The sequence below is a fragment of the Hemicordylus capensis genome, chromosome 15, assembly GCF_027244095.1.
Source record: "Hemicordylus capensis ecotype Gifberg chromosome 15, rHemCap1.1.pri, whole genome shotgun sequence".
Classification (NCBI taxonomy): domain Eukaryota; kingdom Metazoa; phylum Chordata; class Lepidosauria; order Squamata; family Cordylidae; genus Hemicordylus; species Hemicordylus capensis.
In genome coordinates, this window is record NC_069671.1 from 12,623,435 (window position 1) to 12,647,940 (window position 24,506).

The 24,506-nt window shown below is 46.9% G+C and overlaps 1 protein-coding gene across 1 annotated transcript in view; it reads right to left on the reverse strand.

Annotated features, from left to right (window-relative positions):
• The window catches only part of DNAH10 (dynein axonemal heavy chain 10), an 87,363-nt gene extending 63,590 nt beyond the window's left edge, over window positions 1-23,773 (reverse strand). Inside the window, exons 1-20 of the mRNA XM_053280219.1 lie at window positions 23,489-23,773; window positions 22,100-22,174; window positions 21,257-21,399; window positions 19,961-20,069; window positions 19,269-19,384; window positions 17,842-18,058; window positions 16,705-16,862; window positions 15,124-15,354; window positions 14,125-14,315; window positions 12,640-12,838; window positions 11,415-11,609; window positions 10,819-10,989; window positions 9,589-9,765; window positions 8,327-8,503; window positions 7,997-8,163; window positions 6,421-6,572; window positions 6,099-6,263; window positions 5,387-5,594; window positions 5,140-5,296; window positions 3,018-3,494 (exon numbers count right to left, since the gene is read on the reverse strand). Coding sequence (XP_053136194.1) covers window positions 3,018-3,494; window positions 5,140-5,296; window positions 5,387-5,594; window positions 6,099-6,263; window positions 6,421-6,572; window positions 7,997-8,163; window positions 8,327-8,503; window positions 9,589-9,765; window positions 10,819-10,989; window positions 11,415-11,609; window positions 12,640-12,838; window positions 14,125-14,315; window positions 15,124-15,354; window positions 16,705-16,862; window positions 17,842-18,058; window positions 19,269-19,384; window positions 19,961-20,069; window positions 21,257-21,399; window positions 22,100-22,174; window positions 23,489-23,711 — 3,708 coding nt within the window. The 5' untranslated portion in view covers window positions 23,712-23,773. The remainder of the gene's footprint in view (window positions 1-3,017; window positions 3,495-5,139; window positions 5,297-5,386; window positions 5,595-6,098; window positions 6,264-6,420; window positions 6,573-7,996; window positions 8,164-8,326; window positions 8,504-9,588; window positions 9,766-10,818; window positions 10,990-11,414; window positions 11,610-12,639; window positions 12,839-14,124; window positions 14,316-15,123; window positions 15,355-16,704; window positions 16,863-17,841; window positions 18,059-19,268; window positions 19,385-19,960; window positions 20,070-21,256; window positions 21,400-22,099; window positions 22,175-23,488) is intronic.
• Window positions 23,774-24,506: the final 733 nt, after the last annotated feature.

Genomic DNA, 24,506 nt, shown 5'->3' on the forward strand with positions numbered 1-24,506 from the left:
TTGTCTGTTGTTCCCAGAGCTTCTGGTCTGGAAACAGTTTCAATTTCCATGCTGAGGTCTGAATGCCCTATCCTGGCACCTAGAAGAGGGCTGGTAGCTCTGAAAAGGCCGTTTAGACACTGGCTTGTCCGATTTACACGGCGCTGATGGCATGGTCTTTCTCTTATCCTTGGACTCTTCCAGGACGTCCTTAAGTGCCTCCTCACCAAACAGCTTTGTGCTGTCATAGGGTACAACGGTTAAGTTTGTCTTAGAATTTGAGTCCACTTGCTAGCTTTTTAGCTAGAGTTGTCTCCTGCCCACCACTGACACAGCAGACGCTCTTGTGGAAAATCTGACAGAGTCTAGCGTGGCATCCGCCACAAAGGCCTGACCCTTCTGGATTTGCTGCCTCATTTTAACTGGATCCGAGGGAGGTCAATGAGTTAGTCATCCACCCACAATAAGGATGCCCTAGCCACCACTGAAGCTGCCGCAGAAGAGCGTGTTCCCAAGTAAGAGTTATCGTTCACTCTCCTAAAGGAAATTTCTGCCTTTTTATCAGAGGGATCTTTCAATTTTGCCTCCCCATCCCTCAGGAGTAGACATCCTGACACCAATTGCACCACCAGTGCATCCGTATCTGGAGTTTTTAATAAGTCTGAGGTCTCCTGTAAATAGGAGTAATAACGATTCGCCACCGCCATTGGCTTCCTGTTGGCCGCTAGCAGGAGCCATTCTTGTTTTATTGCCTCGGTAAAACATTCTGGCATTGGTAGTAACATATCCCTAGGCTTAGCCCTAGGGAATACCAGGTCCCCCTTTGCTGTCTGGGTAGATTCTGGCATTATTTTTTATTGCAATCCAACAGCCGCTATGACCCTAGTCATCAGCAGATTAGACATGAACAGTCTTTGAGAAACATTATTTGAGTCTGGGTCCTCCCTTACTGACCATTCACCCTCTTCCTTGTCAGGGACAATGTCTGGGTCCCGATTTCCCCTATCTGCCCCATCTGGCTCCCCCTCAGGGTCAGCCTCCAGGTCAATCAGTGGGGTTACTGGCACTTTACACTTGTCAGAGAAAACAGGCCGGGGGTTCAGTGGGTTAGGAACTCCTGAGTCTCAACGTGACTGATCCGAGGAGTGCTGCTCTTTAGCTCTGCAGTTTAAACTCCTGGCCCCTTTTCAATGTGTAGTGTGTTTTCTCTTCTTCTTCTTCTTTTTTTTTTGCTTTTTTAGGGGATGGACTAGATGAGCTTGAGGATGCAGATTCCTCAGATCAAGAGGAAACTTGTTTACGTTTTGGGAATTATTTATTTTTAACATGAGGCTTGAGCTGCTGAACAGTATCAATGATAGCATTCTTGAACCACACCTGCCACTCTGGGGGGACTGCCCTTGGAAAGTTTTGAAGGAATTCACGTGGGGGCTTCTCTCAGTGAGGAGAGGTCTCACCAACAATCCTGGCTGCCCCTGGGTACGGTCCCTCGTGCCGCTTGAAGCTGCCCTCTGTGCTCCTTCTGAAGTGCTGGGTATTTTGGTGCCATGTTCAGCGCAACTGCGATTTTGGGCCTCACGCTCCGCCACCAACATCAAGGCTGCCTTAGAGGGACCTGATCTGGCCACCCACGCCCTCAACTGTGCCCCCGTTGCTAGTGGCTTTGTTAAGGAGGCTGCTGCTGTCTGTTGCAACCTGGTGGCTAGCAGGGAGGACGATCCAGGGGCTGCTTCTCGCTCGTCCTCTCCGATCCTCCCCACGGCTGCATGTTTCACAGCCCGGAGGTGGGAAACTTGCTGCGGCTTTCTCCCTCATCTCACTAAGGTGGACGGCATCAATGCAATTGGAGTGGGCAATCCTCCTGGCGCTCTCATGGCCTTGGGGAAACTGCTCTGTCCCTTCCCCTTCGGGACACAAATCATCCTTGTCTTCCCTGCGTGCTCCATAGCAGGGAGAAGGAGACAGGAGGGAAAGGATTAGAGCAGGTAAAACTGAAGGAGAACGAAAGAAAATTCTTTTTTTTTTTTTGTAGAACATTTAAGAGAAGCAAATGAACAAGGTGCTTTTAAGATGTTATAAGGAAAAGAAAGGATGGATTAGATAAAAGCATGAGAGAAGAATTTCTGGGGAGAGAGAATAAGTCTGTCTGGACCTACGCAGGACTGAAAGAACTGGGGGTGGGGTTATCCCCCTCAGGTTCTAGAGACTTCTGTTCTTTAAGCTAATTTACATAGTCCTGCCTAGGATCACGTGAGGGGTATAACCCATTGAGATGTCCTTGACCCCTGCAGCTGAGAATATCTTTCTTCTCATTCAGTGGTGCAGGTTACTCTTCTCACTTGCTTCTCCACCACGCTTTTTCCCTTCAGTGGGAGGAGCCTCCCTCAACCTTAGCATGCCCACAAACTACAGCTAATGTCTGCAACTTTCTAAATCCCTTTCTATACATCCATCCATTCATCCCAACCCATTCTGTAGACTTAACTGGGCAGTAAGAGGTAAGAGGTTTAACTATTTTTTAACTGCTTGGGCCCAGGGTATGTAAGAGAATGCCTTCTTTGTTATGAACCCCACCACCTATTAAGATCTTCAGGGGAGGTTTGTCTGAGGGTGCCACCAGTTCATCTGGAGACGACTCAAAGGAGAGCCTTCTCTGTAGTTGCCCTAGAATGGTGGAACGCACTTCCTGCTGAGATTAGACCTGCTCCAGGTTGACCTTTAGGAAACAACTAAAGACACATCTCTTCAGCCAAGCTTTTTAGCTATTTGGTAGTTTTCATAGGTATTTTAATCTGATCTTTCAATATGGACTGCAAACCACCCAGAGACGAAATTGTAAACCGTCCAGAGATGAAAGTTTGGGCAGTGTACAAATTTGATAGATAGATAGATAGATAAATAAATAAATGTTTTAACTGTTAAAATTTCTTGGTTTGTTGTTGTAAACCGCCTAGAGACTTCAGTAATGGGTGATATACAAATATGCTAAATAAATAAATTTTACAAGTGTGTTGCCACCAGTCCAAGAAATATCTCACCTCAATTTCATCTTGGAGCTCATAAAGTGCCTCTTTGGCTGATTCATTGAGCAGCTTCCCGAGAGAATTAATCCAGCCTTTGGCATTTTCCTGGACCGTGATAGCCAACGGCTCAAGCAGAAGGCGAATGCACTGCTCATCTTTAACCAGAGGCTGCTGCATCACTTCTTGTGCTATTTTCATGTAGAACTGCAGCTTGTCATCAAAACTGACACAGGCCGGCTTTTTGGCAGCAAACTTCTCCATGACAATGGCCTTGTCAAGCTTCCAGAGAGGGCGGTACCTCTTCCAGCGGTTGAGGTACTTGGTGAGGGAGCCCAGGAGCTTGTGCATGTTCTGGGTAATGAAGATGGCCTGCTCAATGATTTGAGTGTTCTGGGAGATGTCGCTAAAAAAACTGAAGATAACAGGCTCGTCGTCATCAGCGTGCTGCGGGGGGCAGTCGATGCAGGTGCCATGCATCCAGCGAACAAAGAGCTATGGTGGAGACAAAAGAAGATAGCCATGCCTGATTGGGCTTGCAGCAGCCACCATAGCAAGAGGAGGGGAAAGGGCTATGCACTGAGAGGAGTTGCTTCCCAGGAAGGGAAGGCCTCTGGTGGGCTGCCACAACACTTCTTTGCTTTGTCTGCGTCTCTTCCTCCTCCCTGAAGCCCTTCTGCTCACCTTTCTGTCCTGTCCTCTTCATTCCCTCTCACCCCACGGTTACTGCAAGACCTCCTTTCCCTAACCCACCCTCTTGCTGCTACCCCTCATGCCAACCTAACGCACCTATCTGCTCCTCCCCCACTAATCCCTTCTTGCTCGATCAACCATCCCTTTTAAAAATAATTATTTTGCCATTGTCGTGCTACCCTACATCCTTGTTGGCCTCTATCGAACTCCCTTGTGGCCTCTCCTCTTTCCCAGGCCACTGCTGACTTCTGTCCACCCCCTTTGTCTCCTTAATAACCCCTGCTACTTGTCCTGACTCCACTTCTAGCCACCTCCTGAAAGAAGGCCCACTGCCTGCCTTCCAATATCAAGCCAGTCTTAATACACCATTTGGAAGCACTGAGTTCAACAATGGACCATTCCTCTGTTAAATACTAGGGCTTTTGCCTAGGAGGCTGGATACATACCAGTCTATGTGGGCAGGGGTGGCCAAAAGGATTGTGGCAGTCGAGGCACGGCACAAAATGCTGCCTTGCCCCACATGTTCAGTGGGGGCCTGCCCCTTTTCAGAACTAACCCCTGTAGCATTTGAAAGTGGTGCAGGGGGAGGGAGGAGGTAAGGTTGCTGGAGCCTCCTTTTCTCTCCTTGAGCTTCTGTCAAAGTTTGCAAGTGGGGGGTGAGAGGAGGCACTCCTTACAGAGTTTGCATGGGTCAGATCTGAGGGAGATCCAGATCCAGATGGCATCAACCTTTGGTACCAGTAACCCTAATTACCACTAGAGGCACTGAGAGTAGAGATAGTCAGTTAGGGTCTCCTTCTTTTTGCTGCTTATCTCTGCCACTATGACCTCTCTATTGATAGAGTGTACTCAGGAACTTCCTGGGAGTGACTTCCTTCTTCTTCTTCCCAGAATGTTTCTAGCTCTCTCTCTGAACACCATGGTATTTGACCAACAGAAGTTAGATATAGGTCTTTTCCTATCATCATGTACTTCTGAATAAAGTAGATTAGGCTAATCTTCCATGAATCTCCATGCTTATCATTTACAAGCTGTTGCCCCTGAGACTCTCCCTGTTAACTTCTGCTGTAATGGGAGTGAGTTAGCTCCTGAAATACTCTGCTATATAAGTAACTACCCCAACAAGATCAGTCCCAAAGTACTGTTCTGATGGCAATGGCAGGGAGCATCTTACCACCCTACTGGTGCCCCCATAAATCTGCCACCTGAGACGACCGACTCAACCTGCCTCATGAAGGGGCTGCTCCTGCATGTAGGACAAAAGGCACATTATAGCATCGCAATGACTTCTACTTACTTACATCTCTGTGAAGTGTTCCTGCCTTGCAACCTGCATTTTTATTTAGATATTTCTGTATCTTTTGTAAATAAACCCTTATCGGAATAACAATGTGCAACCTTTTCTTTACTCAAAAGAAGGTCACAGACGTCCACCCAGAATTCTCACCTTAGTAACTTCCACACAATCTCGGATGCAATGCACACACATTTTTTCAATTTCGCCAGCATTTGGATGCAGGATGATTTCAGGAGCAGATAAAATGGTTTCTGCTTGGAACAGCGGAATGTCTCCCATCACCGCTGCGTTGAAAGACTGTAAATTTCTATAGGAAGGAAAACAACAAGAGGATGCACCTTGGATGCCAAAACCACCAGACAAAAGAAAAAGACGAGTAGCGTCCTGGCAGACTTACTTGAGGATCAGGTTGGTCAAGCTCTGATAAACTTTATTTTCCCAAAAGGCGTAATAATGAACCAGTCTTGAGGCTCTGCCCGTGTTTGTGTTGACAACGAGCCCTTCCATTTTGGTCAGCAGGGGGCCGATGGAAATGTACTTGCGGACTAAGTGCTCGGCATCCCTGGATCTTTCATGCTTAACATACTCAAAGTACTCCTTCACCCCTGTTAAGGTGGGCAGCAACATTAAGACATTCTTTATGGTAGGTGGTTAGTCAGGAACAATCATCCAAAATAACAGCAATTAATTCATTTCCTAAAAGTCCACTCACACAACACATGTGAGCAAACAACATTTAGAGCAAGCCTGCTCAACTTTAGCCCCCCAGCTGTTTTTGAACTATAACTCCCATAATCCTCAGCCACAGTGGCCAATAGCCAGGGATTATGGGAATTGTAGGCCAACATTTGCAGGAGGACCAAAGGTGAGCAGGCCTGATTTAGAGGACTCCTTTAACTATCTGTATTTTCAGGATGTCGTCATAAATATATGGCTTATTTTATTATTATTAAAAAATATATGCATACTGCTTTTCAACAAGAGTTCACAAAGGGTTTGCGTAGTAAAAGAAGAAGAAGGGCCCCTGTCCCAACCCTCAATACCAGCTAACTTAAACTTTTTGTACCTCAGTAATGGACCCCAGAAATCAGAAAAGTGACAGGACGTACCAGGAAAAGAATTTGTGTCTTTGGTAGGTGGGCTTTTGAAGAGATTGGTTGATTCAAGTAATAAAAGCTTGTTGGACATGTCTTCAGCATTCTTGTGAATCTGATGAACAAGTGATTCAAATTTCCCAATGGCCTGGGTGCATCGGACAATATAGTCACCAATGCCTTTGAAACGAAAGGAATATGTGTCACTGTTTCTTCTTCACCCTGCTTTACACTTTGATTGACCACTTTTACAAGATGCAATAATAAAAGAAATGAGGTAGAGTTTCAGCCAAGAATTGCCACTTTAAAGATGCTCTATGTCACTAAGTTGCATTACCTAAGGAGTTCCAGTTAAGCCTCTTGTACCCAGATCTGAAAACTCGCCAAAGTTCTTGTATATGTTCATCCAGAAGTTGACTCTCTGCCTCATTCAATGTTCCTATTAATTTGTGATAGTGATCCAACATCTGGTTTATGCCATCTGTATATCTAACGAAAGAGAGACAAAGAAAGTGCTAAGGGATGTTTCATTTAGAAATCACCCCAGCTTAAGATCCTTGCCAGTATCACTTCTGAATTGTCAAGAGGTGTGTAAATTTCACATCAGTTTGTCTCCCAAAGACAGTTTTCTACTAGCTTAACGAAACCAGCACAAAACTGACATGCATCAAACTATTAAAAATTGAGATTGGCAGGGTTCTGAAATCACTTATTGAAGAGGAACAGCTGGGGAAAAAACCTTGAAGAAATCGCAAAAAGCCCCATGTCACATCCTAAAATCTAGGCAGTGATGACGTAGTAGCAAGAACTTCTGTGGATGTGGGTCAGCCGAGTCTGCCTCAGAGCTCCTACAGACCCTGAGCCAACATTTGGTCCATCTGAAAGAGAGCATCCTGCAAGCCAGCCATAAAAATGATTTCAGATCTGACTTTGCCCCTGAGGTCAAGGGTTCAGGTTCCTAAGGTGAGGAGCAAAGGAGAAAAGGCCCAAAACATTGGAGTCCTTGGGCTCTTCTTCAGGGATCACTGAATCTGTCTCATCTAAAACTCAGTTATTGTATAGCATGCAGGATTGTTTCAGCTGACCTGTGATGAAGTTGAGTCTGTGGCTCCAGAAGAGTCCTACAGCTTGAAACAAGCTGGGACTCAACACATGGTTTCGAGTGTCTTCCCTTTGCGCCTGTGCTGGTGCCCTTCCCTGCTTCCTTTCTGAAGCAACCCTTGGCTCTGTCATCTCACCAAATGCTCAAGGCCCTTCCTTGGCAGGGAAGACAAAAGGTGCACCTGAAGTCTGCCCAGTGTGCCAAGCTCCAAGCCAGCCTTAACATGCCAGCTAGCTCTCAGCAAAGGACTGGGGCCTAGGCACTCAGCTGGTGCTCAGCATGTAGGTCAGCTGATCATGTAGGTGCTCGGTCAAGCGCAGACCCCCAGCAAAGCAACATCCATCTTCTCTGGGAGTTTGCAGGGAGCAGTCCCAGGTGTCCGGTACAAGATATTCTTCAAAGGAGTTGTTTTAACTGGGGTACCGGAATAAGCTACATGGACCTCCTGCTCCTGAAGATAGTTTCTTCTTGAAATGTGTTAGGCAGTCTTCTCAAGTAAACTGCTACTTTCAAGCATTAGCTTGAGGGCTGCCTCCAGCTCTGGTCCTCTGATTTTTTGATGCTGCCCTCCCTTCTCTCCTACCAAAACATAACGAGAGGGAAGAGTTCCTCTCAAGCCTTGTTGGCACAGAGCACGCAAGGCCAAAACTGGGAGGGCTCTCCTCGGGAATGAAGTCTTCTAATTTGCATGGCCCTGCCTACTGGAGCAAGTAGAAGCAGCAACCCATGCCAGCATACAAGCCTCCACTGATGGAGAACCGAGTGCTTCACACTTGCCACCTACTCTGACAAGAGCATGCTTTCACTTTACCTGAGCAATTTGTCTTCCTGTAGTGCCACATTCCTTGCTATTTCAGGCACCGGGAACCCTAGATGCTCCATATATTTTGTTTCATTGATGATTTCCCGAAGCTTGGGGGAGAAATTGACTGTGAAACGAGCATTTTTCTCTCCAGTATCCACCTCATCACGTGGGCTCTACATCCCAGGAGACCAACCACAACAGAAAAGAGGAGAACACATCAAAACACTGACCAGTTGCCATTAAGGGATGCAGACACTTAGGAAACTTACAGCTGCTCTGCAATATCCATCTCTTCACAAGGACAAAAACTGGTCCAAGACAAGTTTTTATAAGCACCTGCTCAGAAGTCTCTGGGTTGGCCTGAATAATTGCCCCAGAAGGATGGACTTTAGCAAGGAGGGTTTTCTTCAATAGGATGGGAAGTGCTTCTTCTGTGGTCTCTCGCCACTGGTCATATTTCAAATCTTCATATTCTTTCATCTTCTTGGCAACTTCAAGGTACCTTTGTCTCACCTGAAATATATGAGTTTAATATATATAAGTTTAAAATATATAAGCTTAAACACTGACTCTTTAAAAAAGGGAGCTCAGATTTGTTGGCCAAAAAATAATTTATTTATTTTTAAAGCCCGATTGATCCAAACTGTGGGAACCCAGTCAAACAGAAGTGAAGATCTGGTACTTCCTAGTGAAGACCTTTCTCCTCCTTTCTGCTGTGGTAGAGAGTCTCTCTGATTGGGATCAGAGCTCCTCTTTGGAAGAAGAGGAGTCGTGCTATGGGACACCAGGGACTCAAACCAGAAAACTTGGCCATGTGAGCTGGGCCCTTCACAACCTGATCTTTCAGATTTGGCCAGAAACAAGTATGTTGTTACACAGTTAGTTCCAAAAGGCAGATCAGGATCCAAGAGGCCAGAGGCAGGTATGTGGTCAGAGTCAGCCCAAAACCTAAGTCTGGATAATGTGGCAGTCAAGGCAGGGTGAGGACAGGCAAGACAAGGCAAAACCTTGGAACCTGTACTGCTACTCACATCAAGTCACTTGTACCGAGGAGCCAAATCTGAAGTGACAGATTTCGAATGCCTGTTAGCTCCCCTGGAAATCTTAGCATAGCCCTGCCTTTGAAGCAAAGTGGGGAGTAACCCACTCCTTGGTAACCTCCATCACCAAAGGGGAATGATGGAGACAAGAACCAAAGTTACTGTTGGTCAGACAAGAAGCAAGGTTCCTGTGGATGGGAGCTAGTACTGCAGTGCTGGGGTTCTCAGACTTGGGTCCCCAGCTGATATTGGACTACGACTCCCATCATTCCTAGCCGAAGGCCATTGTGGCTGCAGATGATGGGAGTTGCAGTCCAGCAACATCTGGGGACAAAAGTTTAAGAACCCCTCTGTAATGTGTTCCCCTCCAACTTTTTGGTCTAGGAAACCTCCCAACATATATGGTGATTTCCCATCCTAAAACAACATTACTCCATATCATCCAGGGTTCCTGGAGAAACCCAGGGCTTTTGGTGAAAGTTAATGGAGCCTAGAGCCTCCCAGTCCTCCAAAGTGCAAATGGTTTTATTAGCAGCAAGTAATGAGACTCCAGCTGACCTCCCTTCCACGCTCGCTAGCCAACAGCTCTTCAACTTCTTGGAATCGAACAATGGTGTGCTTGATGCGGAAGAAAAGGGACCGGGCCCAGTAAATTGCACCTGCCACCACAGGGTGATTCTTGCACAAAGGTGGGCTGGCGAGGTTATTGACAAAGATGTTGTTAACTATCTCAAGCTGCGAATAAAAACAAAACATATATGATCCTTTTAAAAATCTACTTTGATTATTCATTATCAACATCTTAAGAAGCTGTGTAATACACACACAGTGTTGAGACTGAGACATTTTAACAGAAATGGCAACTTTCCACACACTTCCCATGTAAAGGGCCTGATTTATCAAAGACTGTTTAAGCAACAAAAAAGAACTTTTGGAATTGATAACTTATACAAATAGCTAGATTTGGACCATGCTCCTGTGGCTGTAAGGAATCCAGACATTTTTCCTCCAGGTTGTGTTGTTTTGGCAGGGAAATGGCTTTTCCTCAGAATTCAAACCACAAGCTATTGATGGTGAAAAGAGGAAATTCCTTCTCCTGCAGTATTGTGATGGAAATGAGTAAAGTGGTTGCCTGATTGTCACAGCACCTATTGGACTGTGCCTGTGCCATCACCATGCTCATAGGCTTTTCTTAGTAGTTTTAAAAGAAGCAACTATTTTTTAGTTCTTTGGTGAACACCTTCCCTTGATCATAGCTTAAGAGCATAGGAAGATTCTTTATACTGAGTTAATCTACTCAGTACTGTCTCCACTGACTAACAATGGTTCTCCAGGGTTCGGACAGAGGTTTTTCCTACTGTACCTGAAGACAGCCAGTGGCCATTTGGTGGGCCACTGTGTGATTGAGGATGCTGGACTAGATAGGCCTTTGGCCTGATCCAGCAGGGCTGTTCTTATGTCAAGAACTGAACGTGAGTCCTTCTGCATGCAATGCATGTGCTGCTCTACTACTCAGTTACAGCCTGTCCCCAAAAGGCACTATGGGAAGGTTCCTCCCACTGTTAATGGTGGTAGCAGGGCTAGCCTCATCACCAGGCAGAATCACTAGCAGAACACAGGTGACAGATGCCAATGTGGGAAAGGCGGCCTCAACAACCCAAGCAAGATGATGGAGTGACTAAGCCAAAAGGCTCCAGGATAAACAGTGAGGTGGGGTGCTACTATGGCGCTATTTCATAAAGAACGTCAAAAGGTCTAAAGTCAGCCTGGAAAAGAAGAGCAAAATACCTCTTTACAGTACTGTGCCAGAATGTCATTGAATTTCATCATCATCTGCTTATTGATGGCCTCTCGGGAGCGGATGTGCTTGAAGTTTAAGAGCATGTCAAAGGCAGCTTCTGCAGAACGAAGGGTCTTAAAAGACTCATCAATGAACATCTTGGCTTCTTTTTCTATATCCTAGAAATTGAGCAAGGCAGGTTTCAAAGCCACAAACAAGAGGAAAGGTCCTTTTCACACACAAAAAAACCTAGGATAGAAGGCAGTCCTAACTCAACAGAATAACTGTTCATGCCCCCACAATGCCACAGGAAATGCAGGCTGCCTTTTCACAAGTCACTCTATGTGGAGAATTGATGGGACTTGTAGATGAGACAATACTGGGGTGTTCTAGCAGGAAGGGAGAAATGTGGCCCTAGTCCATTTGGTGGTCAACCTGAGGCTCTCCAGCTGTTGTGGGATGACAGTTCTCATTATCTCCAACTGCAATAAAATGAGCTGGGGATGATGGGAGTTGTAGTCCAGCAACAGCTGGAGAGCCTCCGATTGGCCACTTGTGCTTTAGTAAAGCAAGAGAATTGAACTTCAAAGCCTCTGCTGCTTACCACCACTTCCATTTTAAACTCGTCCATAACAAGCTTCCACGGAGTTGTGGATCTGATGTTGAAAGGTTCAAAGTTCAGAACCTCCATCGGGCTAACCAGCCCATCAACTCGTCGCAAGACTTCGTCAATCCGCTTTGGATCCCCAGTGACAGCTTTCAGTTCGGGGCCAAAGATGTTATAAAACTCCTCTATGACCTGTCAGGTTTAAAAAAAAAAGTATGCTATCTTCATGACTTTTAATATGCCCTCCACCATCCCCCGCTTCCATTTATCTCAAGAAATAATACTATCTCATAACTGAGAAAAAATTAAGTTTGGGCATATTGCTTTTCCTTTAGGTAGTACTTTTTAAGTTGACAAATTTAGCAGAAGTTAAACAGGAGGGGCCTTCTTTTCGCATGGGAAAAACACAGCCACAAGAATAAATTCCTACCACAACACTAAAGATATACGAAGTATACTAATAGCAAATCAAGGTGGCTGAACACCCATCAGAATGGAAGCAAAACAGGGCCAACCCCAAAATAAGATCGTGGTTTCTACATACCCGGGGGACTCCCTAGGTATGCAGAAGTACATACCTTGGTAAATTAAAAGAAAAAGAAGCCCCAATAGCAGTCTGGTGCAGCCTGAGCATGCTCAATGACACCTCCCCACAAAGAGTTATGGAAGACTGGAAAAAAATACAGCAGAACATCGAGTGGGAGGCAGGGAGAGGTGCAGGAATTCGCCAGCCTTTACACTAATCAGCTTTTAGTAGCCTGGAGGTGGGTATTACTTATGTATTTATATTTATTTTTATTTTATATACCACTTTTAGTTAAGAACAACAAAGTGGTTCATGAAACGCAACATTTCTTTGTAGGTCCCACATGTAAACGCCAAGACTGTACTAATCTTGCAGCTAGCAGCACAGAAGCAAATGCACTGCTACAGGCTCCAGTTCATATGCACTTGGATGTGCACCCAGACCTTCCTTGCGTGGGGGCTTCCATTTGGTTTCAGACCCACTGAGGTTCCCAGCAGATGTCAGTGCACACTGGCAATGCATGCACAGAGCAATTTTGGCATGAAAAAAAAAGACGGAAGCCCCCGCACATGTGGGAGGAGTGTGTACAGAATGGAGCTACAGCACATATGAGGAGCCCATCCTGAGCCCACACCTCAGGATCAGGCCTCAGAAGCTATGCCAATACACATCCTAATCATCCATGCACACTGTTACCTGCAGCACACCATAGAGGTCTTGACAGATGGAAGCCATGTAATCTGTTTTTTCAAACAGGCGTTTCCTATCAAATTCCCACCGCGCATCCCTTCCCGAGGCTTCAATCTTGGCACGGATGTCAAAATATGACGACTTCCAAATTTCGAGGGTCCGTTTGGCTTCCAGCATTTTGATTTTTGCAGACTGCCTGTCTTCTCTATGAATTTGTAAAATAAGTAGAGACAAATTTATTTGAAACATACATAAAATTAGTGATGTGCACGAACCGGTCCGGTGGCCATGCTATAGGCCTCTGAACCAGTTCGAATGTCTGGCGGTCCGGCCCAGGGGGAGGGGTCTCGCTTTAAGGGCAGGGTGGTTGTACTTACCCCTCCCGCCACTTTCCCCCTCCGGCGCTCCATTTTCTTGCAAAGGTTTTGGGGCGGCAGCGTTCCTCCCTGCCGTCCCTGCCCCCGTTGTTGGCCGGGAAAAGTGGAAGTAGCTGCCGCGCATGCGCCCGCATCCGCTGCAAACATGTGACCACCATGAAAGCAGCGGGAGGGGTAAGTACAACCCCTCTGCCCTTAAAGCAAGACACACACACACACCCTGGCGCTAGACCGCACCTCCGCAGTTCTGTGCACATCCCTACACAAAATGGAAAGGAGAGGACACAGGAATAGCCAATATTCCAAAGACCCAATTTCAGACCAGAGCTGGCTGCTCATCAGGAAACTATTTTTAAAATATTATTATTAATTATTATTTATTATAATATTAAAGCAGCTTACAACATATGTGCACAAGTAAAACAACAGAAGAGGTGAAAAACAGATATGTATATATCAACACATTAAACATGAGTGGCAACAGTCAAGGAAGAGAGCAAAGTTAAAAGATACAAAGCATATTAAAGAGCAGACTTACAAGCCTTCTGGAACAGGAAGGTTTCCAGGATCTGTCTAAATATGGGGAGAGCAGAAACCTGCCTCACCTCTTTAGAGATGAAGCTCCACAACTATGGAGCTACCACTGAGAAAGCCCTGCTCTCGAGCACTCACCAGTCACATCTCTTTTTAATGGGCCCTGTCTGTGAATGATCAGAAATTCTTCTCAGTGCAGATGTAGGAAAGGGAGAAGAAATCATGCCAGAGAGGGGAGGAGGGCACATTTCTCAGCTCCTAATCGGCAAACCAGGAAGCCAATGGGTGGCCAGTCACCAGTGCAAGGTCCCAAAACAATGGTTCTTTTCGACACATTTCTATCCTGCCCTTCCTCCGATGAGTTCAGGGTGCCACACCACGTTCCCCCCCACCCCAATTTGATCCTCACAACATTGTGAGGTAGGTTATACTGAAAGATATTAACTGGCCCCAGGAGAACCAGTGAGCCTCATGGCTGAGTGAGGAAGCTGAATCCAAGTCTCCCCAGTCCTCATGCAAGACTCCAGCCCCTGAACCACTAGCCACTCTGGCTGCCTTTAACCAAGGGAATGCCACGTACTTGAACAAAGTCCGTAGATCGACAACTTTGCAGACCCTTGCGGAAATTTCCCAGGCAATGCGTTCCATGAGAGGGATCATCCTCTCATCCTTGTTGTAGTGCCGGGAGATGATCCACACCATTCTCAGGGCATTCATCAGGGAAGGGATTGTATCCAGGACTATGTTGAAGCCGGTGCCGTGCGTTAAATTCTTATGAACAGATGGGAAAGAGAGCACAGAAATGGTTAGTATGGAGGAATAGGATGCACGGCTCTCTGGCATCTGCTGCTGAAGGAACTGCAGGAAGCAGGGCTTGGAAAGACCTCTGCTGCCAGTCCAAGGAGAAAATCCTGGTTTAGATGGATTCACAGTCTACTTAAGGGCAGAGGGGCCACGGCTCAACAGCAGAGCACATGTTTTGCATGCAGAAGGTCTGAAAGGAGAAGGCTTTGCAATGCCATGCTTTGCAATGCAGAAGGTCTGACCCCATCTCAAAGGAGCAGTTGATGGGAAAGCTCTTTGCTGGAGGCCCTCAAAAGCCACTGCCAGTCAGAGGACAGCACTGATCTGTGGACCAATGGCCCAACAGACTATAAAGTAGCTTTATTTATTCACCCCTCAAGAGCACTGGGAGTTCTGGCCACCTCCCTGGTTCTAAGCACTAAGTAATTACCATCATAAACAATTAAGGGGCCTACGTAGAGCATCTGTTTCTTCAGCACCAATGACATCACTATATTACCAGGCCATTGGTCCACCTTGTATTTTTTTTAAAAATCACAAGCATTCTTAAAAAGCACTTTTTCATGATTTAACTCAGACTCCAGGCAAGAGTGAGCCTGGCTGAATCTTGCCCTCCCTTTATGGCAGGAATTCTCAAGGTTGTTGGACTACAACCCCCATCACAATGGCCAGAAACCAGTAGTGATGGGAGTTGTAGTCCAATAACCTCTGAGGACCCAGGGTTGAGAACTCCTGCCTTTAGGAAGCAGTGCCCCTCTAGCTGATTAAAACATACCTTTAGGTGTCGCTCAAGAGTGGAAAGGAACCTCACGTTGTCAACCGCCTCCACATGGTGCTTACAGAGTTCGTTGATTACTATCTGCAAGCTCTCCATAATCCCAGTGTCAGCGGTTTTCAGCACTTCCAAGACCTTTCTGACAGTTGGCAGTTTAAGCTGCTCAGTTAGGGCACTCAAGGTAGCATTCCTCTCACGCCACAGGTCAATCTCGGCTAGTGGGCCATTTCCCTGAAAGTGAGAAGAAGCAGGATATAGTGCACCAGAAACCTGAGAGAAAGGCAGACCTCATTCAATCCCTGTTTGTGAAGCATGCGGCTTTCTTTTTAAAAGCCCATGTCCTGGGAATTCTTAGGTCTGACAGACAGTTCACAGAGAAGCCTAGCCTTTTGTGTATGATATAATCACCCAACATCATATTTATCCAAATAGAAGATGACTCTGAATTTAAGATTACGCCTTTGAAAAACAGAGGTTGAATGCAGGTTATACCTGTATTTACCAAAAAGGAAGGGGACACCGAATTTGAGATGACAGCTCCCCAATTTCTAACATCAAATAACGGGGGGGGGGGGCGGAACTAGTCTTGGATTCAGATAAAACACAATATATTCTCACATGTTCACTTCTGGTCACAATCAAAAAGCTGGAAAAGGTACAAAAAAGAAGTGGCCCAAGGCGTAGAGCACCTGCCCTATGAGGAAAGGCATTTGAGGCTTTGTGTGCTTAGAACAGGAGTTCTAAGCTTTAAAAGTCAACTTCTTGGGCTCTTTCCAGATTACACCCTTCAACAGTGTCACTACGTGTCCATTACGTGTGCTTCCGTACTGCCTGTGTTTCAACATCGCAGTCCCTCCACTGTCAGCAAGGTGCCATTCACATTTCTGATGCCTTCTTTCGGGCTTGATCTTTGCATTACAGTGCAACAATGGGTGGGGGGGGGAAGCTAGCTGTATTTTCCGATTGTAGGAGGTTCACACAAGCTAGAAAAGACTGCTCCCCCTGCTGGTGGCTTTGCACAACACCCTTTATTTATGGTTCCAAGATGATCCTGCCAAGCCAAAGAAAACCACCGCTGTTGTAGCATGTAAACTGGAAAGCGTCATGCTTTGGTTGGCCATATTGTTGTTGGCCGCACTGGCCAACGTCCAGACTGCGTTAGTCAATAGTACTGCTCAGGAATCTAAAAAACTGGCAAGAACAGTTTGAGGGTTTATGGTGGCCGAGGTTGCCTTCAGACTGGCACTGCTCATGTGCTTGCTTTCTCTGTTCGTCTAAGGCCCATCCAATCTCCACATCTGAAAACAGATAACTAGAAAATACTCCAGAAGTCTTTTCTCCCCAAGCAAACTAACTCTATAAAGCAAGGCTGCACCAATTCGGTCCTCCTGCAGATCTTAAACTACAATCCCCATCATCCCTGGCTATCGGCCACTGTGGCTGGGGATGATGCGAGTTGTAGTCCACCAACAGCTGGAGGTCCAAAATTATGCAGCCCTGCTGTAAAGGCTACCCTGGTTTGGCTCTCTCTGGTTTGAGGAAGGTGATACGGAACCATACCACTTACTGTCACAGTATTACCTGAGGGCTTTTTCTCTGCAGTTCTTCATCCGCTGAGGATATTAACATGAGCCAATTGGTTGCAGTTTGCTCCAGTATTTCCACCACATCCCGATCAGCAGCCAAGTAGCTCACATCGCCATCTAAGCCTACACTTGGCAAGTCCAGCTTAATTTCCCCTGTTGGTCGAAAATGGGTTCGCTTAAGTTCGATTCCTCCACCATCTTTCTGAACAGGCAACCCCATAGATATGGTCTTTCTCATCAACTCCAGGCTTGTCATCTTTTTATATACCTGCATTTATCTAATAGAAGACGTCTCTGAATTCAAGACTCCCCGCCCAAACGCAGACAATAGCTGTATTTACCAGAGAGGAAAAGGACTCCGAATTTAAGACAACCCCCTGCTTTCTAACATCAAAGGATGTGGGAGGAACCTAGGAGTCAGGTAGATACAGTATAGCCCATGGTTAAGTATTGCAAATTATTCTCTCTGTGATCCCTTTTGTGTCATTGCTCTGCAGATGTTCTTTTAATTGGATGGCAATATAGTTACAGTTGGATTTCTAGGACATTTTTGTCAATGTGTTAATGTCTACCACACACTTCTGGGATTTCCAAGAGATCAGGATGTGCTTATGCATTTTAGCAGGCCTGCCCATAATCCTGTGAGTTGTTTCACCAGAATGCAGGGGGAGCAATAAGGGTCATGGCATTAAACATCCTGAGGCGGCTTTCCCAAAACTTGTCAGTTTCATCAAAGAGTGAAGGAAATCTGTGCTGGTGAAACTAACAATTTTCTCCTCCCAACTTCTGTACAGGGAGGAAAGGTTAAAATGTGGTGGGATTATATACATATATATATTACAAATTCTTAAAACTCTATTGAAAAAATTGAGAGTGAAAAGCCACAGTAGTGCTTCAGACAGAACATACCCATTTTACCAGAAACTTTTAAAAATGCCAGAAGACTGGGATGAAATTGTAACTCCACCTTCCTGTGTGGTCAGCATCTTACATCTTACAACTGATTTTAAAATCTGGTGGCAGCCTTATGCTTAAAACTGTGTATTTTGTCTTCCACACATGCACACACCAACAACAGGAGAGAGCCCTCAAAGCGCTTTAAGAGGAAGTGTGAAATCAGCCCGAGGCTTGCCTTCAATCTGCTGAATGGTTCTCTGAATGTGGTTTAAGAATTTCTGCATGCTCATTAAAAACTCATTCCTTAGGATCTGAAAACTCTCTAATACTACAGGCTTGCTTCTCATCTTCACAGTCATATGAGAACCTTCACACTCTGCCTTTTCGGTTTCTGGGTGTGTAGGGGACTCAACTGCATCATACGGATTGTGACACATGGCAGGCAGAAAGACCTGAAACACAGAGACATTTCTAAAGCGGTTCCATTCCAAATACAATGGCTACATGAACTTGCAACTTAATAACAACCCTACAGTCATGAAACAGTTAAAGGAGGATGTCAAGTAAAAAGAAAATTCATGTGCTGAGCTCTGCACAGGACTGCACTTTTCTGGAGACAGAGCCCTCTCTTAAGAGCTCTAGGAGGAATCCTCTGGGAAGGGCTGCACTTTCCAGCACTCTGGGCACACCTTCCGATGGTGCAGGGGCTTAAAAGGGCTCAGTTTCCCTTCAAGATGCCTCCAGCACTGGGCAAAATGCAGCACTGCATGATTAGAATGGTCATCTCTGCATGGTACCAGAGGGACTGTGCAGAGTATTTAGCTATGGCTGAAGCTTCACACAGGCCCAATAAACAGTTAGTCGGGGGGGGCACACTTGGGGTTCATGGGGGCCGCAATTGGCCCCCAGACCTTACAATGAACAACACTGTGCTATAGCTAATTAATGAAAAACTATCAATAACAAATGCTTCAGTAACAAGGTTTTCCAGGACAGGAGTGAGATACTCCTCAGTAGCTTCAGAATAACTTCCTGCTTAGTCCCTTCAGTGGAAGGAGCCTCCTGCAGTTCCAGTTTCATCTGCTTCAAAGCAGCAGAGTTTTTGCAGAGCTCCAGTTCTACATGCTTTTTTCTTCTCATGCTAACAGCCAGCCATGACATTTCTCTTTCCTTCTCCCATCGGTTGGTCAAGGAGAAAGGGAAGAGAGTCTGATCCCAACAAGGAAGCTTTTTCCGCATGTTGCAGCAGACAACCAAAACTGGCTACTAAGAGATGGCTAGATGTAGCAGCAGCAGGCAGACCCAGAAATTAATTATCCGACTCTGAATATCAGATAGGATTGGAACTAAAGTTCAAAACACAATAACAGGAGGAGAACAAAAACCAAAAATCGCAGAGCTCCTCTGGCCAGGGTTTCACCAGGAAGCCATCCTGACTCCTCCCCCTGGTTGTAGCAAAGAGGTGCAACTTGTGCTTCTCTAGAGCCCACTAAAGACACACACACTCCCCAACCCTGCAGTGATTTCACAAACATTTTCTGCAGGAATTACTAAATTATGTGGGAAATGTCTGAGGTACTGGCTTCACAAAATCTGGAGTCTAATCTAGATCTCGGAAGAAATCCCTTTTGAAATGTAATCAAAAATAAAAACTGTCCTCACCAATGAGAAGATCTGCTTGAGCATCATGAGGGTATGACCATTCAGAATACCATATTCCAGGACTTCAGGCAAGACATCATTGGCTTCAATGACATCATTTGGTTCACTGACGGTTTCTGAACAGCAAAGGATGTGAATGATTTGTTTAGAGTTTAGATTTGCTGGAACCCACCATCCCTGATTAAGAGCTGATCTATACTTTTTTTTTTTAAGCATGCACTACAGCCCTTTGGGGACACTACCTGACCCGGGGGGTGGGGGGTGGGCTGCACATTTACACACTGCCCTATGCACACAGAAAGGTCACACTAAAACCCTAATGTGTTATGCATCTCTATATGTAGAAGTAGTCAAACATTATCCATCATTGGCATACAGAAGCCAATGACAAGAAATTAAAACTCAATAGCATACTGCAGCCCAGTGATTTTTATGAAGGGAATCTACCATAGATGCTTGGGCTAAGATCTCCTTAGCAGTTCCAATCCCAACTCTGCAGTGAAACCCTTTAGTCTTTGAGTTATGCACCTATTTTTGAGATAGTGCTTGAACCCTCAAACACCAGCAGAAAACAATGGGATAGGTCGGTTTTAAGGGATGCTCAAGATCTCAGTGGGAATCCTAGGCCTATGTCAAAACACACTCTCAGCCCAAACTTCTTTTCCACTGAAATATCCCACTGCACAAAATACCTGTGGTGTCTCTGAGAAAAAACACAGTGTCGGTCTCCACAAAGTCTTCTGGGATGTCATCGAAAGCCATGTGATAATACAGGTTGTAAATCTCTTGCTTTACAATTTTCTGCAAAGGACAGGGACAAATGGACAAGCTCGGAAAGGACTTTGCATGGCTGTTCACAGCTGCCTTTCCAAACTGAGGTTTGCAAGAGAGTGTGCTCCACATGAGATGCTTTTAGGGATCAGGTATGCTCATTCAGTAAGCTAGAGTTAGCAACCCCTGGTACTGAGCTGCTGCTTTATCTAGTCTGTGTGGCTGATGTGTATGAAAGGAGGACTAACGGGGACTATGCAATGACTGACTAATAGTACCCATCAGTGTTTGACTAATGGGGACTACCTAATTGGTCCAAAGAGTGATGCCAATATGGGGCTCCCCAGATCAATGCTGTGCTTCCAATTTTTTATCCTCACTTCTGGTTTAGTAAGTAAAAGTAAAGTGTGCCATCAAGTAGGGATGTGCACGGACCGAGGAGACATGGTCCGAAGTGGGGGGGGTCGCTTTAAGGGCGGGGGGGTTGTACTTACCCCTCTCGCCGCTTTTTCCCTCCGGCGCTCCATTTTTAAGTAAAATCTTCGGGGCGGCAGCATTCCTCCCTGCCGCCCCTGCCCCCTTGTTGCCTGCAAAATGCGGAAGTAGCGCATGCGCACACTGCACACACGCATCAGCAATGCACGCATGCACGGATGTTACTTCTGCGTTTTGCAGGCAACAAGGGGGCAGGGAGGAATACTGCCACCCCGAAGATTTTACTTAAAAATGGAGCGCCAGAGGGGGGAAGTGGCGGGAGGAATAAGTACAACCCCCTGCCCTTAAAGCGACACACACTCCCCCGGCGTCGGACCACCACACCGGGCAACATGCGAACTGGTTCGCAGGCCTCTAACATGCCTACCATCAAGTCGATTTCGACTCCTGGCACCCACAGAGCCATGTGGTTTTCTTTTGGTAGAATACAGGAGGGATTTACTTTGCCTCTTCCTGCGCAGTATGAGATTATGCCTTTCAGCATCTTCCTATATCATTGCTGCCCAATATAGGTGTTTCCCATAGTCTGGGAAATGTACCTGCAGGGATTTGAACTGGCAACCTTCTGCTTGTTAGTCAAGCATTTCCCTTGGGGCCCCAGAACAAAGACCAATAAAAGGTCAAAGCTCAGCACAAGACAGCATTGTATGCTTAAACTTCTAAACTAGAAACAGAGCCCATGTTTCTAATTATCTTGAAAGCCCAGGTTGAAGCAGACTTACTTTAAACGTCCGACGTGAACCTCTCATGCCCAGCTCGTACTCAATCTCTTCCATCCCTGGCCCAATAGAGACTGTAGACGAATATTCAGCCACAGGCTTTTCCGCAACTTCAGTCAGAGATACTTTGCTTTTCCGTTCTCTCTCTAAACAAAAGAATAGCCAGAGTAGGGGACCAATGGCATCCACAGGTGAAACACATCACCTATGCAGCCTGGGCTGTGAACGATTACTGACCACTCAGCTTTGCCTCAGACAGACCCCAAATACTTCAACATTACAAACAATAGCTCCCTATTGTTTGTTTGCTTTTAGTGCTTCTGGTGGCAGACAATTCCACAAGTCATCTGCAGTGACCTGTGTGGTTCAATAGGTGCCAGTGAGTGTTCTGGACTCTGCCGCTCCTCCAGACCCTGATAGTCATCCTACGCTTGGTAGTAGCAGCAGTAATTTGCCCAATGAGCCACACCATCCCCCAGGTGACTTCTGAGCATCAAGTAGGCAGATTAAATGCACCTGACCCACAAAAACCAACCCTCTCCCCTGCAAGTGCCCATCTGAGGGCGCAGCCACGATCCAAGAGATTTGCAATTAGGATCTCTGTGGAGCATCTGTACTGCCCGCCACCCCCCACCGGTTAATAGCAGCTTTACTATTCCAATGGCATTCAGGTTGGAGAAAGAGCAAGAGAGGAAAGGTTAAACACCCAAAGGGCCACTAGCCCAGTATTTAGAGCTGGGGCTGCAAAATCAAGATTGCAAATTACCCCACAGAGATCATAAGCATGGATTGTGGGATCTAGTTTGGCCCTAATTCTCTCTGTACACAGAACAAGGCTTCTCTTACGTATGACGGAGATGGAGGAGGCCCCGCCCAGCCTCTCTGAACCTTCCTCCTCGGGGCCTTCATCAAAAGGCACGTCTGTTTGAAAAGATCACAGAGAAAAAAATGACAGAAGCACCACATTAGAACAGAGTTGGACTCAGGGAGCCTAATGCGGAGCTCTGTGTGAATCTGACACATGGAGCCCCCATACAATGGAGGGGAGAACCCCTGCACTGTCACCTCCACTGAAGTGAATAGGGAAAGGAAGAACCATCACAAGCTTCCACTGGGGGCTTGTTTGAGCCAGCGTGGTGTAGTGGTGAGAGTGCTGGATTAGGACTGAGGAGACCCGAGTTCAAATCCCCATTCAGCCATGAAACTTGCTGGGTGACTCTGGGCCAGTCACTTCTCTCTCAGCCTAACTAAGTATGTAGTACACTGCTCTGGGCTCCTTGGAGGCAGAGCGGGATATAAAATGTTAATTAATTAATTAATTAATTAATTAACTGAATATAAAGCCAAGGCCCAGACTGGCAATAGATGAAACAAGAAGACAGTATATCAGAGTTCTTGTCAAATGGCTTTTCTTCAGCAATTGTAACCAGCTCACGGACAAGCTTGGGGAGGAAAGGAAAGGGGAGAGGAAGATTCAGGGTGCAGTCCAGGCTGGTTTCACTCCCAAATTGAGATGCTGGGACACAAGAAGAAACTGCAGCCGTTTTGGAGTTGGAATGAACTAGGGCAGGGGTTGGGTTATTCGATGGGAGTTGGGAGAGGAAGCCTCCCACCCTCCATGTTTCTTTACTATTGCTCACCCCACATATTTAAGACAGGTGTTGGGAACAGAGGAAGTGGAGAGCGTGCCAAGCCGTGGCTCTCAGCAACGGGGAAGCAACCAAGGCACTTCGGACATGCTCAGGTGCACTGCACATCACTTTTATCGCGTCTCCACATATCATCTAAGACAGGTATTGGAGGAAGGGGAAAGAGGTAGGTACAAGGGATGTGAAGCACTCTGCGTCTCCTCTCATTATCACTGAATCCCCACACGCTGTCCAAGGTAGGCGTCGGGGTGGGGATGGAGGAAGCAGGCAAAGTGCAAGGCTGCAATTATGGGGGGTGGGGGGCTCCAAGCCAGGCCTTCTGCAAAGGCTCAGGAGATGGCAGCACATGATCTCAGGGGCAGAAGAAAGGGGAGAAGCCTGCGAGGCTGGCTGAGGGTGCCCCGGGGGTGGCCTGCAAGGCGTCCTACACAGATGCAGCAGAGAGCGAGAAGGGGGGCGGGGGCGGGCGAGGAGGAGGCCCTCTAGTCTGCTGCACATGCGCAGAGGCCCTCCTGCTGCCCGCTGGAAGGAGAGGCTGTTGTGGGGCGGGGGGGGTGTTGGGGGGGCGCCTCCGCCACCTCCGCACCGATTTCCACGTCGATCTCTTCGAGGCGGGTCTCCTGACGGAAGAAGAGGGCAGACGCGGCCCCTTCCTCGACGCTGGCGGCGCCCTGGTTGAGGAAGTGCAGGAGGACCTCGGCCTCGGCGCCGTCGTCGCGGTTGAGCAGCTCCTCGAAGGGCGCCTCTCCGGGGATGCCCAGGGCATGGCGCAGCAGCAGCCCCAGCCACTGCACCCGCACGTCGTCCATGCCTGAGGGAGGCCGGCTGGCAATGGCAGGCCCGGCTCGCCCGCCCAGCCGACGCTCGCCCGTCGCCGTGGCAACGGCGGGGCGGGGCGGGGGCGGGCCCAGGCCGCGCGAGGGTGCTGAGACGGCCAACAACAACAACACACACACCCCCGCGCCCGCTTTCGGACTGTCCAACATTCTAGATTATTATTATTATTATTATTATGGCACACATCCTTGCAAATACACATGCATTTGCAAGTACTGAACAGTGCACAGTCTAAACTCAGGTACTAAACAGTGCACCCAACCTGTCATTGCACAAAATGGTTGGAGCCGTTTTTAAACTGTCAAGAGTTGCTCTGTGGCAGGAGCAGAGCCAGACCAGCGGTGGCCCCTACTTTGCTCACAATCAAGAGTGGCAAAGAGCAGCTTCTTTCCCATTATTTCAGGATATGTCTGGGAAGTGAGAAGCAGAATTCATATTAGTGAAAGTATAAGCAATACTCCAGTGGGTATGTCTGTAAGAACACAAGAACAGCTCTGCTGGATCAGGCCCAAGATCCATCTAGTCCAGCATCTTGTTTCACACAGTGGCCCACCAGATGCCACTGGAAGCCTACAGGCAGGAATTGAGGGCATGCCCTCCCTCCTGCTGTTACTCCTCTTCCTTGCAGAGTACAAGGGCATGATAGTCCTTATGAGAGTCTTCTGTAGCCATCTCAATCACTTGCCACTTTCCTCTAGTCTCTCCCATGATCAGAAAATGCCTCCTCCATCATTTGCTCAGTTTTTTTCCCAGTTGACTCAAGCATC